The 12843-nt window shown below is 47.6% G+C and overlaps 3 protein-coding genes, 1 non-coding gene and 1 pseudogene across 4 annotated transcripts; all 5 read left to right on the top strand.

Moving 5' to 3' along the window:
- The first annotated feature begins 1460 nt into the window (after window positions 1-1460).
- On the top strand, window positions 1461-2516 carry LOC133907278 (probable glutathione S-transferase GSTU6). Its single transcript, XM_062349277.1, has 2 exons — window positions 1461-1885; window positions 1993-2516. Exons 1-2 carry the CDS (start codon window positions 1559-1561, stop codon window positions 2368-2370), a joined length of 705 nt encoding a protein of 234 aa, XP_062205261.1. The 5' UTR covers window positions 1461-1558; the 3' UTR covers window positions 2371-2516.
- Window positions 2517-4650: 2134 nt separating this feature from the next.
- Window positions 4651-6123, top strand: LOC133907281 (probable glutathione S-transferase GSTU6; annotated as a pseudogene).
- A 3139-nt stretch (window positions 6124-9262) lies between these two features.
- Window positions 9263-10225, top strand: LOC133907279 (probable glutathione S-transferase GSTU6). Its single transcript, XM_062349278.1, has one exon. It carries the CDS (start codon window positions 9381-9383, stop codon window positions 10080-10082), a length of 702 nt encoding a protein of 233 aa, XP_062205262.1. The 5' UTR covers window positions 9263-9380; the 3' UTR covers window positions 10083-10225.
- Window positions 10226-10368: 143 nt separating this feature from the next.
- On the top strand, window positions 10369-11718 carry LOC133907277 (probable glutathione S-transferase GSTU6). The gene is made up of 2 exons (XM_062349276.1): window positions 10369-10506; window positions 10630-11718. The coding sequence occupies exon 2, from the start codon at window positions 10681-10683 to the stop codon at window positions 11401-11403; it is 723 nt and encodes a 240-aa protein (XP_062205260.1). The 5' UTR covers window positions 10369-10506; window positions 10630-10680; the 3' UTR covers window positions 11404-11718.
- Window positions 11719-11949: 231 nt separating this feature from the next.
- Window positions 11950-12023, top strand: TRNAN-GUU (transfer RNA asparagine (anticodon GUU)). Its single transcript has one exon. It is a non-coding gene; the product is annotated as a tRNA-Asn (tRNA).
- Window positions 12024-12843: the final 820 nt, after the last annotated feature.

The raw sequence follows: 12843 nt of genomic DNA, 5'->3' as shown, positions 1-12843 counted from the left end.
GATCTGGTGCGGACGTCTTGTCTGGTGGCTGGAGCATGGTATGGTATGGTGGCTGGAGACTGGAGTTAAATGCTAGACTGCTAGGTTTTGCAATTGCGGCCCGCTAAATGCTATTACGACTGCAAAGTTACAGCCCGCTACATTTGACCTGCTACCTCGACACGGTAGCTTTAGGAGTCCGCTACCACAATAATAGGCGTAATAGTGGCCGCTACGAACGCTATTTATTACCTTTGCTGGAGCCCCTAGCCTCTGGATCCGCCTATGGCTATACTTATGGCAAGATCTTTTGTACCATAATTTTTTATTGTGGGTTGATCTCTCAAAAAAATATGACAAGGTTTAGCTTTTGATGAAAAATGTGAACCCAATTTTGACGATTTAACCTTAGATAAGTCGTCAAACTTTGACAACATTAGTAATGAAGCTAAACCTTGTCACATGTGGCAAAATCGTATCTTATTTTAGATCATTTCTTATTTTAGTCCAAATCAGCAAAACCACACTCTAAAACCACCTCAGTGTGTAGTTCGACACGATTTCGTTAGCTCAGGCGGGTTAAATATCCGATTTCATAGTTCAATGGCCTAAATGGACTTCCTGATAGGTTTAGAGGCTCGAATTCACACCTTCTGTTCCGCTCAAGACCCTTTCACCACCAAGGAAAAAGCATATTAGTTGCTTATGATCTAGTTGTATTCTTTTCATTCTTTAGTTCAAAATTTGAAATATCAGTAAATTCAACCAGTTACTCCACTATACGTTACAAGGATCGGTCTTCATACCATATTTCTTGCCCTTATCTACACCAGGACCCACAAGTAAACACTAAACGAGAATTCGGGTTTATCTGCAGCAGTCGGCGAGAAAGTAAAGACTTGCAGTACAAGATGATACTGTGACGGGAGCAATGGCATCACTGCCCGAGACAATCACATGAGCGAGTTGACTCCTATGCTTCTTGCCCAAGGCAGCGGCATCGATCTCGAAAGTTCCAATGCTGACCAGTTAACAATGGTATCTATTCAGACGTTTAGAAATCTGGAATTGCGATATCAGAGGATTATTTTATGCGCTGCGCCCTGTAGCTTGCGAGTTGGGTCATTAGGTGCCAAGCGCACCGTTGATTAATAGAAAATAAATTATATATGACTCTGTCTAAAAGATACTCGTAAGATTTTATCCATATCATTTATCTCGTGATCTAATAATTAGGTTGAAAAAGAGAGTAAATATATAATATTATAGAAAAGAGTCTTTTATACAATCGAATTTTATAAGATTTGCTTCTTAATTCATAGGCCCCAACTCTGAATATATAATCCATTCGGTGTCCCGATCGTGCAAGATCTGCAGACAAACCGTGGAAAAATTGTCAGCACATCATGGGTGACCCGTACGTTGGTGCCTCCATAGACCATTCCGTGCAAACCCAGTATATATCTGCCCCGCTGTGCCCCCTGATAAAGAACCCAGCAAACCACAAGCTCGAGAGCTCGAACCTTCACACTCAGAAACACAACGCACGTACGCATCCACACTCCACACACAGTAGGAGATGGCCGGAGGAGACGGTGAGCTGAAGCTGCTCGGCATGTGGGCGAGCCCGTTCGTCACCAGAGCGAAGCTCGCGCTTCACATCAAGGGCCTGAGCTACGACTACGTCGAGGAGGATCTCGGGAACAAGAGCGAGCTCCTGCTGAGCTCCAACCCGGTGCACAAGGCGGTGCCCGTGCTGATCCACAATGGCAAGCCTGTCTGCGAGTCGCAGATCGTCGTGCAGTACATCGACGAGGCCTTCGCCGGCACCGGCCCGTCCCTTCTCCCAGCCGACCCCTACGAACGCGCCGTTGCTCGCTTCTGGGCCGCCTACATTGATGGCAAGGTTGGTCTTTACCTCAATCTCACATGTCCCGCCGCGTGTTTGCTTCAAGCATTCAGATGCGAATTTAACCGCGAAATGATTTATATGGCTTGCCCGTGCGCGCGCAGCTAGGGACCCCGTGGCAGCAGGTGTTCAGGGTGAAGACGGACGAGGAGAGGGCCGAGGCGATGAAGCAGACGTTTGCGGCGGTGGACGCTCTGGAGGGAGGCCTCAAGGAATGCTCCAAGGGGAAGGACTTCTTCGGCGGCGACAGCGTTGGGTACGTTGACGTCGTTCTGGGAGGCTTGGTCTCGTGGGTGAAGGCGACCAACGTGCTCGTCGGTGCGGAGCTCTTCGACGCAGCCAAGACGCCGCACCTGGCCGCGTGGATGGACCGCTTCTGCGAGCTCGACGCGGCCAAGGCGGTCCTGCAGGACGTCGACGCGGTGGTCGAGTACGCCAAGGCGGTGCAGGCACGGGCTGCTGCCGCGGCTGCAAGCAACTAGTAAAGGAATGGAACCCAGAATGGCGACGTGGATCCTGTTGGGTCGGAGAGAAGAAAAAAAAATACTGCTATTGGCTTCGATGTGGATAGCAGATCATAGAAACGTCTCTGATGCATGTGATTGCACGTTTGCACAGTGCAGGTTTTACGCGGTCATTTCTATTATTTTCGTTGGAGTGTCATGCATGTGTTGGTGTAATAATTTCTTTCAATAATAACGATTAATTTTTGGAGTAATAAAATGGTCTCAAGCAATTTCATTGTTGGTGATCAACCGCAGGACATCCTGGACAAGAACTGGAATTATGCAATTTTCTTTCTCGAAAATATAGCAATGCTAAGTCTAACTGGTACGGCAACGAGATATATACTTTGTGGTCTGTTCATCGAGATGTCACCGGAAGGCAGCCACAGCGTGAGCCTGAAAACGGTGCTCGAAGAAATATTCTCTAGCAAGCACCGAAGCCTATCACTACAGGTCCTTATGTTTGAAAAAAAAAGCCAGCATCGGAGCAACTATGAATGTGATTGGTTGCTTGTATATCCTGTTGTTTTAGGGGGAAGCAAGTTAAGCGGATGTAAGAGTATTGAAAAAAGAGTACTTGTTTGGTGGTATCTGTCTGGACATGCTAAGTTGAGTTTCTGTTTGATTAGTTGAATCTGATGTCATATGAGCGGATGTAAGAGTTGAGATAAGGATTGGTTGTCCGTATGTAAATAATTTTATGACACTAATAAGTAGGTCTATCTGTTTAAACGGGTGCAGGCTATTGCATCTGCTCGACCAAACTGCGAAGGGAAGCTCGAATCGAGCTTTCCTCCTGAGCCAAACCATGAGAATACAATTGCACCCGCTTATGCAGACTGGAACAGTACATACAGGTAATCAAACATGCATCTCCTTAAATTATATGTATCCACCGAGCCAGTATCTATTTATGCGGGCAACCAATCACGCCCTATATGCACCGATGCTAGATGAATATAAAATAATTTCTCTACCAGCAACTAAAGAATGGCCGTTGGTCTCATTTACTCATCATCGGTCACACACCACAAGAGACAGTTGTCTCATAAATCTCCTATATAAATTTATACAACCAGTAAAGAACACATAGCTACATCATGTAAATATGGAAAACTCCTCTTCACCAAGTTTCATAAATTTGCTCAACTCGCCTAACACTAGTTCTGATGATGGTCAAGTGTAATGGCTAGAATTAGATTACACATAGCTTAGTTTATATTTCTACTTTCATCTCATACATTCCATTATTTGTTTGTACTTAACTTATTCAATTTAATCTCATATATTTCATTAATGGTGCAAGAATCGTCCTATTTAAAACCTCAAATCAAAAAAAAATGAACTACCTATTAAGAACCCAAAAGAATCAGTACAAACCTTAGTGCTACTTCTCCACAGGCTGTATCAGAGTCTCGATGACCTTGCTGGGCTGGGGGAGGAGCACCGAGGCATCGTATTCATGGCGCTCTGCGCGTGCCTCAGCTGGTCGTCAGGCACCTCCCTGTGGCGCTGGACTACGCCTCCTTCGTCCCCATGGCAGCGCCCTCTGCCATCTGATTCGTCCCATGGTAGCGCCCTTCCCTTCGTGTCATCTCTGCATTCTATTCCTATCGAGCGCCCGTCCAGGCGCAGCGTCTCCTTCCGATTCTATCGGATCCATGAGAGAGAAGTGATATGGGAACAAGATTTGGGGAAAAAGACCTCAATTTTGTGGGAGGTGTAGAAATCAATTTTGAAGAATTTTGCTAGTGCTCCGATGAGGGAAGAAAGCAAAGGAGGAGATTTTTCTTGCCCAAGGCAGGAGAGGGATGAAGCGGTGGTTGAGAAGACCAGTATTTTTTTATTTTACATCTGACCCACACTGCATGTGACGTCAAAGCTACATATTGTGAGGTAGAGACAAGTTAAAGCACAGGTAGATGTGGCGGAGAGAGAAAATTGCAAGCTCCGTTGTGGCTGGCCTAAGTTACTTGGAGCTTGAGGGTTGGTTTCTTTGAATATTTGTGCGTGGCCTCATTCTTGGGATGGTGGTGTATGATGCGGCGTGGCACCGATGCCGTAGAACGCCGTAGATTTTTTTTTTCCCACATCATTTAAAAATAGAGCCTTGTGAGTCAAGATTGAAAAATTCATTCAATGTCCCTAATCTTATCCAGCGCGGGAAATGTTATCATCAGCGTCTGAACAAGCATCAGTTCTGAAAAAACTATTGCAAAAGAGTAGAAAAACATGGGCACAAGCATCATGGATTACGTACGCATTCCGGCATTCGTGCCTTCATTGACCAAACCACCACAGCTTCTCGATCACCGATAAGGAATTAATCCAACACAGCACAAGCTCCAGAGCTAGAACCTTCGCACGCACACGAGGAGAAACAGGCAGTAGGAGATGGCCGGAGGAAACGGTGAGCTGAAGGTGCTCGGCATGTGGGCGAGCGCATTCGTCACAAGAGTGAAACTTGCGCTCCACCTCAAGGGCCTTAGCTATGAGAGCGTCGAGGAGGATCTCCGCAACAAGAGCGAGCTTCTCCTGAGCTCCAACCCTGTGCACAAGGCGGTGCCGGTGATGATCCACAACGGCAAGCCCATCTGCGAGTCGCAAATCTTCGTTCAGTATATCGACGAGGCCTTTGACGGCATTGGCCCGTCCCTCCTCCCAGCTGACTCTTAGATCATCTCTAATCGATTTCTATTAAAATACAGAATCTATTTATAAAAGGATTTTCGTTTACTTCAGTACTCTAATAGTTTTTCTTCATAGTTCTCGTTACAATTCAAAACAGTATTCTACCTTTTTTTCCCTTCACGAATGTAAAGAAAGGGATTAGAGATGAGAGAAAATAAAAAAAAAATAAGGAGGAAAATCAAAAATAGAACAAAATAAAATAAATATAGTTGAGGATAGTCTTACAAACGCGCCGGTGCTCGTTTCTGCGCGCGCCTACATTGAAGACAAGGTCTTTTTACCTTAATCTCACATGTCATGGCGCTTGTTTGCATCAAATACTTGGAGGATTTACACGCTGACGACGTGCGCGCGCGCGCAGCTGGTGGCCCCGTGGGATCGGGTGTTCAGGGCCAAGACGGACGAGGAGAGGGCCGAGGCGATGAAGCAAACGTTCGCGGCGGTGGACGCTCTAGAGGAAGGTCTCAAGGAGTGCTCCAAGGGGAAGGGCTTCTTCGGCGGCGACAACGTCGGGTACGTCGACGTCCTTCTCGGTGGTGCGGTCTCGTATGTCAAGGCAACCGAAGCACTCTCCGGTGCCAAGCTCTTCGACGCCGCCAAGACGCCGCTCCTGGCCGTGTGGATGGAGCGGTTCTGCGAGCTCGACGCGGCCAAAGCGGTCCTGCAGGACGTCGACAGGGTGGTCGAGTACGCCAAGATGGTGATAGCGAAGAATGCCGCCCGGGCTTCAAGCAAATAACTGAACCGGCGTGGCGACGAAACCGACGGCGATGTTACTCCTGGGTCGGAGAAAAGTACTTCTATGGATCTCTGTTGGAGTTGCTGGTGTCCAGCCGTATCCGTCAGTTGAACGATGTGATAAAAGTTGGGAATAAGCTAAGAAGATGCATGCGCTTGTACGTTCGTAGAATACAGGTTTAGTGCAGTCATTGTATTCTTCTCATTGGAGTGTCGTGCATGTTTTGTGTATCCATTTCTTTCAGTCAAGGTTATTAAAGCCAATTTGTATCTCTTTTTTTTTAAGGGCGATGATAAATCTCATACGTCTGAAAATATCGCTATGTTTCAATTGATAAAGTTTAGCCGTCCGATCAGAATCGGATGCGTAAGATTCTTTCTTCTTCCTTCAGCCCAATACAAACTGTCTTCTCCACCGCGTCGACAGACCTTGCTCCTCCACGCCGCCCACCTCCTCATGTCTGCAATGGCGGGCCACTGCTGGATCTACGGTCACCGCCCTCCACGGCGCTAACAACTTCATTCTCATTGCCCTTGTCGTAGCCAACCCCGCCCACCATCTACCTACCGCCCACTGCGCCACCAGCACTCGTCATTGTGCCACTCAGAATTACAAGGGAAGATCAATTCTTCATTTAAACAAATCCAAAAAAAGTGTGCAATGTGTAAAATTTTCAACTCGCTTTTTCTTTTCTCAATTACAAGTTTTTTATTTATACTTCTATAAAATAGATAGGTTGTGACAGATCCAAAGGATCTCTACCGTCCACCCGCGTGGATCAAATAGTCACCGTGCAAAGTTAGATCACGTTTCTCCTTTCAAAAATATTTTCAATCTCCCCACCTACGAATTAAGAAATTAATAGTGATTGTTCTATATTTTTGGCAACCACGAACACGTGTTTTTGGAAGTCCGATATGCAAATATTTTTTTATGTTATATTCTTTTACTTGTTCGGATTACTATATTCTAGATTGATTTTTCGTGTGTAAAATAAGTGTGCAGTTGCTAGTGCGCAAAAGGAGGCCAGGGTATAACAAAATAAATATTAGGAAGGTCAAAAGTGATAAGAAAAAAATAATTATAACAATAATTAGAAGCTAATAGAAATAAGAATAATATTTATTTTTTCTGGAGAATCTTAAACCAAAGTAAATTGTCCCAATTCTTCAATATCATCAACCAAATCCTTCTGAGGCAATGAGCAACTCCCTAACGTGACACTTACAACGAGGATTTTTTTTGTTATCTTACCAACAGATGATGCCTCGTGCATGTGCTCCGGTGTTGGACACCGAACTGTTTGGTTGTTCCTTTTTCTTTAGTGGGCTCTTGATGAGCGTCACAGTATTTTTTTCAATATTTACAAAAGTACAAGTTTATTTTAAAATATTGTATATCTAAACTACCGTCGCATGTTGAAAGAGCGGCAATATAAAAAATATATAGATGTCATCCTTCTAACATGAAAAATCTTAAAAATAAAATATATTTCAATGCTCTCAAAATTCAAAACAATATCAAAATAATCATGAAAATTTCTAGAAAAAAAGTATGTTGTAGAGAATGCTATAATCTATCTTAAAAAAGTTCAACTCAACAGACTATGTACAATGAAAATTATTATTTTTGTTTCTTATTGTACAAATCATATTTTTATCTGATTTTTGTTTGAGAGCTAGATCATAGTATCATCTACAACATTTATTTCTCAGAATTTTTTTATGAGTATTTCGATGGTGTTTTGAATTTTGAGAGCAATATAACACAATATTTTTTTAATTTTTTAAATATATCGTCTGTTGTATGGGTGACACTGACTATCGGCCAATTAAAATGATCATGTACTTTTACAAATATTAAAAAATAAAAATAAAAAAGATTCGGGCGTCACATGTGTTGTGGCTGATTTGGATCACGTCCAAATAAGAAGGCCTGAAATTAAGCAGGCTTGAATAATTGGAGCAATGGAGCCCCAAGTTTAGTCTGTACTGGGCCTAAGCCTGGGCTTCTAAGGCTCTTGTTACTTTGCAATGTACCTCCTCTTCCAAAATTCCAGTTATTTCTACGCATGCACAGGGGGACTTTGTGAACTGGGTTTAGTGATCACCAGTTGCTTATCTCATTGTTCAGCAAGAAAATCGTCTAAGTATTGTCCAGTAAGAGCCTTTTATCATCTTTGGGAGGTACCAAGAGTTATAAATAGGGAGATAATGAATTTTGGTACCTAGACCCTTTTTATCATTCTTAGGAGATAACAAGAATTATAACTAGAGAGATACCAAATTTTGGTAGGTACGCACTCCAAAATTTGATGGTACATGTTACCTCATAAGGACCTAAAAATACTGGTCCAGAAAACATGTGTGAGAAGGCTGGAATCAACAATCACAAGCGCTTCAACTGCACTGGTAGGCGATAGAGATGATCAGATGGAAAATGGAAGTTCCCGAACCTTTTATGTTCAGGGCACCGGGCTACGCACTCCAATAAGAGGTGCATTGGGTTTTTTTGTCCTTCAGAAAACGAAGGGTGCGTTTCAGAGAAGCTAAACAGAGAAGAAGAATCATGTGAGCACTAAGAGCATCTTCAACCGACTACTCATATTTGACTCCCTATTTCTCTTATTTAGGGACCCCTCATCTAGATTTCATTCCTTACTTCTCAGCGCGTTCCAACCGGTCCCTCATATTTAACCCCCTATATTCGAATCACCTCTATTTTATTAATATCTGGTAACTCTCTCTCCTCTCTCTCCAGAGCCTCTCTCCCGACGCCGACCAGAGCTCCCTCTCTCTTCCCGCTCCTTCTCTCTCCTCGACCTCCCTCTCCTCGAGATCCCTCTCTCCACGCCTCCACGGCACGGGTGGGCAGGTGAGGGGGCGACGGCGCAGCGTGGGCGGGCGAGCGGGTGCGGGGAAGCGCGGGCGGGCAGGCGTGGGGTAGTGCGGCGGTGCGGGAGGGGCCGTGCGCGAGCGCGGGCACGGCGGCGCAGGTGAGGGGCCGGATGAGGGATCGGATGAGGAGCCCCTAGATGTAGGGGGTGAGTGAGGAGATTTGAGGGCTCCTCAAATAAAGGGGGTTGGATAGTGGATCGGTTGGAGACCGATTTTCATCATTTTTATCTAAAATATAGGATAGGAGTGAGAAAATGGCTCGATTGAAGATACTCTAAGTCCGGGGAAGAGCATCTTGTTGGTCAAAAGAAACAAAATCGCAGTGCTACTTTTCTGAAGACAGACAAGGTGTGGCTGCTATCCGACTGACGACTGTGCTGGCGACATCGATCACATACTTGTTTCACATGAACAAAAGTGATGGACCTGAACATGCCCAACAAAACGACCAAGTACACGTCTGATACGATCCAGACGAAGCTTCCAATGCACTAGCACAAAAGGCACCAGGTCACATCTATATTACCTCTGAAACCTGACGCCCTTACGGGCACAACAGCATCAAACCGGCCACAACCTCAAACGCTCTACGCCTCCGCGTACGTCTCCTCATCTAGCTGTCTGCTTGTGCTCACCAGCTCTAAGAGCAAGAGGTGCCAATGGCGGGAGGCGGCGACCTGAAGGTGCTGGGCGTGTGGACCAGCCCGTTCGTGATCCGGGTGCGCGTCGTGCTCAACCTCAAGTCCCTGCCGTACGAGTACGCAGAGGAGGACCTCGGCAACAAGAGCGCGCTCCTCCTCGGCTCCAACCCCGTGCACGAGAGCGTGCCCGTCCTCCTCCACGCCGGTCGCCCCGTGAACGAGTCCCAGATCATCGTGCAGTATATCGACGAGGTCTGGGCCGGCACCGGCCCCGCCGTGCTGCCGTCCGACCCCTACGAGCGCGCGGTGGCGCGGTTCTGGGCAGCCTACGTCGACGACAAGGTGGGCTCCGCGTGGCTGGGGATGTTGTTCAAGTGCAGGAACGAGGAGGAGAGGATGGAGGCGGTTGCGCGGGCCGACGCCGCACTGGAGACGCTGGAGGGCGCGTTCAAGGAGTGCTCCAAGGGGAAGCCGTTCTTCGGCGGCGACGGCATCGGGTTCGTGGACGTCGTGCTCGGCGGCTACCTCGGGTGGTTCGGGGTGATCAACAGGTTGATCGGGCGCAGGCTGATTGACCCTGCGAGGACGCCGCTGCTGGCCGCGTGGGAGGAGCGGTTCCGCGCGGCCGACGCGACCAAGGGCGTCGTGCCGGACGACGTCGACAAGATGCTCGAGTTCTTGCAGACCCTGCGTGCTCTGAGCTCCTACAAGCCGGAGTGATTCGTCGTGTAACATGGGTGCGATGAGCTGAAGTTGAACAGTCAGTCGGTCTATCAGAGTGATTTCGTCAATAAATTATAAACGGTGTGCTTAATAATTGTACAACAGTAGGTGTTGTAACAAGGGCATATGATGCTGCCTGTAATTTGCACTGTTTATGCTCCGGCTAGTGCTAAAATTTCTCTAGCCCGAAAAATCTATGGCACAGATGTTTCAAAAATCTAATGGTAGAAGCACCGCAAAGAGTCCATGCCGGCTTGGAACCTTTCGTGACGAAAAGTGCTGGCGCAATCGGTTGGCCTGAAACTTGAAGCGTGCAGCGCCGTGACGCCGAATTCCGTGGCCTTGCCAAGAAAGTCCTGGCCACTTTCTCCACAACCGGACACGTTCTGATTCGAGAAGATCACATTCTCCCGACAGCCAGGTACCTAGTCCACTTTTAGTCCCGCCTAATCCTCGTCACACTCACACCCCAAATAATTCAGTGCACAGTGTGCACCTGAGCTACTAATTGCGCAACCGAACAGCTCTGACTTGACTCTCTCAGGCTCTCAGCCCCAGCCGGCCAGCCCCTTCCCAGAGTCCAGACTCCAGCGTCATGGCAGGAGCCGTAGAGGACGCCGAGGTGACGGTGCTGGGCGTGTGGCCGAGCCCATTCGCCATCGCCGTGCGCGTCGCGCTCAACGTCAAGGGCGTGCGGCACACGTACGTGGAGGAGGACCTCGTCGATAAGAGCGAGCTCCTCCTCCGCTCCAACCCGGCGTACAGGAAGGTGCCGGTGCTCATCCACAACGGCAGGCCCGTGTGCGACTCCCGGGTCATACTTCAGCACATCGACGAGGCTTGGGCTGCTACGGGGCCGCCCATCCTGCCGCGCGAGGTACACGACCGCGCCGTCGCCCGCTTCTGGGCCGCATACGTCCACGGAGAGATCGACCCGGCGTGGCGGGCGTTCGCGTGGGCGCGCACAGACGAGGCGAGGGCGGCAGCCGTCGCGCGGCTCGTCGCAGCGCTGGACACGATGGAAGGGGCGTTCGAGGAGTGCGCCAAGGGGGAGGGGAGGCCCTTCTTCGGCGGTGACGGGGTCGGCTACGTCGACGTCGTTCTCGGCGGGTTCCTGCCGTGGTTCGGCGCGATTGACGAGATGGCTGGCGGTCACGGCAGCCTCATCGACGCGGCGAGGACGCCGCGACTGGCCGCGTGGGCGGGGCGGTTCCGAGCGGCCGATGCCGCGAGGGGTGTCGTGCCGAGTGATGCGGGCAAGGTGGTGGAGTACTTCCGGGCGCTTCAGGCCAGGTGGCCCGGTGCGCCAGGGGACTGACCAGTGACTAGTCTACCTGCGCTCTCGAGTCTTGACATGTTTGTGCACAAGCCGTGCAATCTTCAAGCTCGACATCTTCCAGATGCGATCGCTAGTGATGAGCTTGTTACGTGGTATATTGAATAAGATGAGAATGTGTGTTCTGGAATCTGGACTCCTCGAAGGCGTGCAAGTTCAGGGGTCTATTCAGACACAACACTCAGACGAGCCTAGAGCATATGGCATGTGTCGCTCTTGCTTCGTCGTACGATAGTACATTGAGTCGCCGTGGCAATTGGCAAATATTCCTAAATTTGACTCTTCATGTTTTCACTACCCTTACTGCCGCTGCACTTCATTTTTCGTTATCCTGGCCCACGCACTGTCATAGACACAAGATGAACCACATGTCCGTGAGACAAAGTGGAAGATCACCAAAAAAAACATATAAAACACTGGTAAATTCTTAAAAATATCATGGTTGCGTAAACTATAAAAAAAAGGAAGTCTTTGCTAGATTAATTAAATACATATTTTACCACAAAATTTGAGATCGTAAACGCAAAAGCTGGAATAGCTCAGTTGGTTAGAGCGTATGGCTGTTAACCATAAGGTCGGAGGTTCGAGCCCTCCTTCTAGCGTGAACTCTTTTATTTGGCGGTCAGGGCTTTTTTCATAGAAAGAGCATTAGCGTGATGCTTATTCGACTTTCAAAAGAAAAAAACTGCGTATTACAAGAACGAATTCGAGGAAACTAATATTCATGTAACAAACGGAGTAATAATTCTCTTGTTACATAGTCATGATCCGCCGTTGCTTCTGACGGACTCCGAGAACTGCACCACCTCACCCGGCCTTCTCTACTTGTTTGTGTTTCTCGCATTGTATCCTGGTGGAAAATTGATGAATAGAATACACACAGTGGAGACTTGAGACCATGGAGGTGATAGAGAGGCTGGAACACAAAGAATTTGGGCTGCTTTCTTCGAGAAGAATTTTTCTAGAATACAAGCAGGACGCACGAACTCAGTGGATAGGTTTCATTACAAGTATTCAAACTAGCCGAGATGGTGCCTCACCTATGTCTTCATTGCTTTTTCTTCTTCTCGGTTAGATCACAGGTGCTTCCAGCCTTGCATATAAACCTCCCTTAGCTCACATGAGGTTTTGACAACCACACCCAAGGAATAGCGACATGCGATAAATGACGTCTTCATCTACATTTGGTAGAATATGTGGAAGGAAAGGAACCATCGCACCTTTCAGAATTTAACGAGAAATATCAAATCAAGTTGTAAACCAAACGGTAGAAGACATCCTCCAAAGGAGAAGGACGGTCTTCTTAATAAGCTGACGACCTTGTCCTCAAGGTCAAACCCTATGTTGTTTTAGCTGATTGCAATTTCGTTTAACGACTGTTGTCTCTTTTTTCTTTTTATGAGGCTTAGACCGTTGCTTGGA

This window comes from Phragmites australis, chromosome 24 (genome assembly GCF_958298935.1).
Source record: "Phragmites australis chromosome 24, lpPhrAust1.1, whole genome shotgun sequence".
Lineage (NCBI taxonomy): Eukaryota > Viridiplantae > Streptophyta > Magnoliopsida > Poales > Poaceae > Phragmites > Phragmites australis.
Note: the sequence above shows the minus strand (reverse complement) of the source record. Positions and strands in the feature narration are given on the sequence as shown.

Bases quoted from the DNA above. Each gene is read 5' to 3' on its own strand.
- LOC133907277 (XM_062349276.1), top strand. From the start codon at position 10,681: ATGGCAGGAGCCGTAGAGGACGCCGAGGTGACGGTGCTGGGCGTGTGG.
- LOC133907279 (XM_062349278.1), top strand. From the start codon at position 9,381: ATGGCGGGAGGCGGCGACCTGAAGGTGCTGGGCGTGTGGACCAGCCCG.
- LOC133907278 (XM_062349277.1), top strand. From the start codon at position 1,559: ATGGCCGGAGGAGACGGTGAGCTGAAGCTGCTCGGCATGTGGGCGAGC. The intron at 1,886-1,992 runs GTTGGTCTTTAC...GTGCGCGCGCAG, and splicing joins CCGCCTACATTGATGGCAAG to CTAGGGACCCCGTGGCAGCA.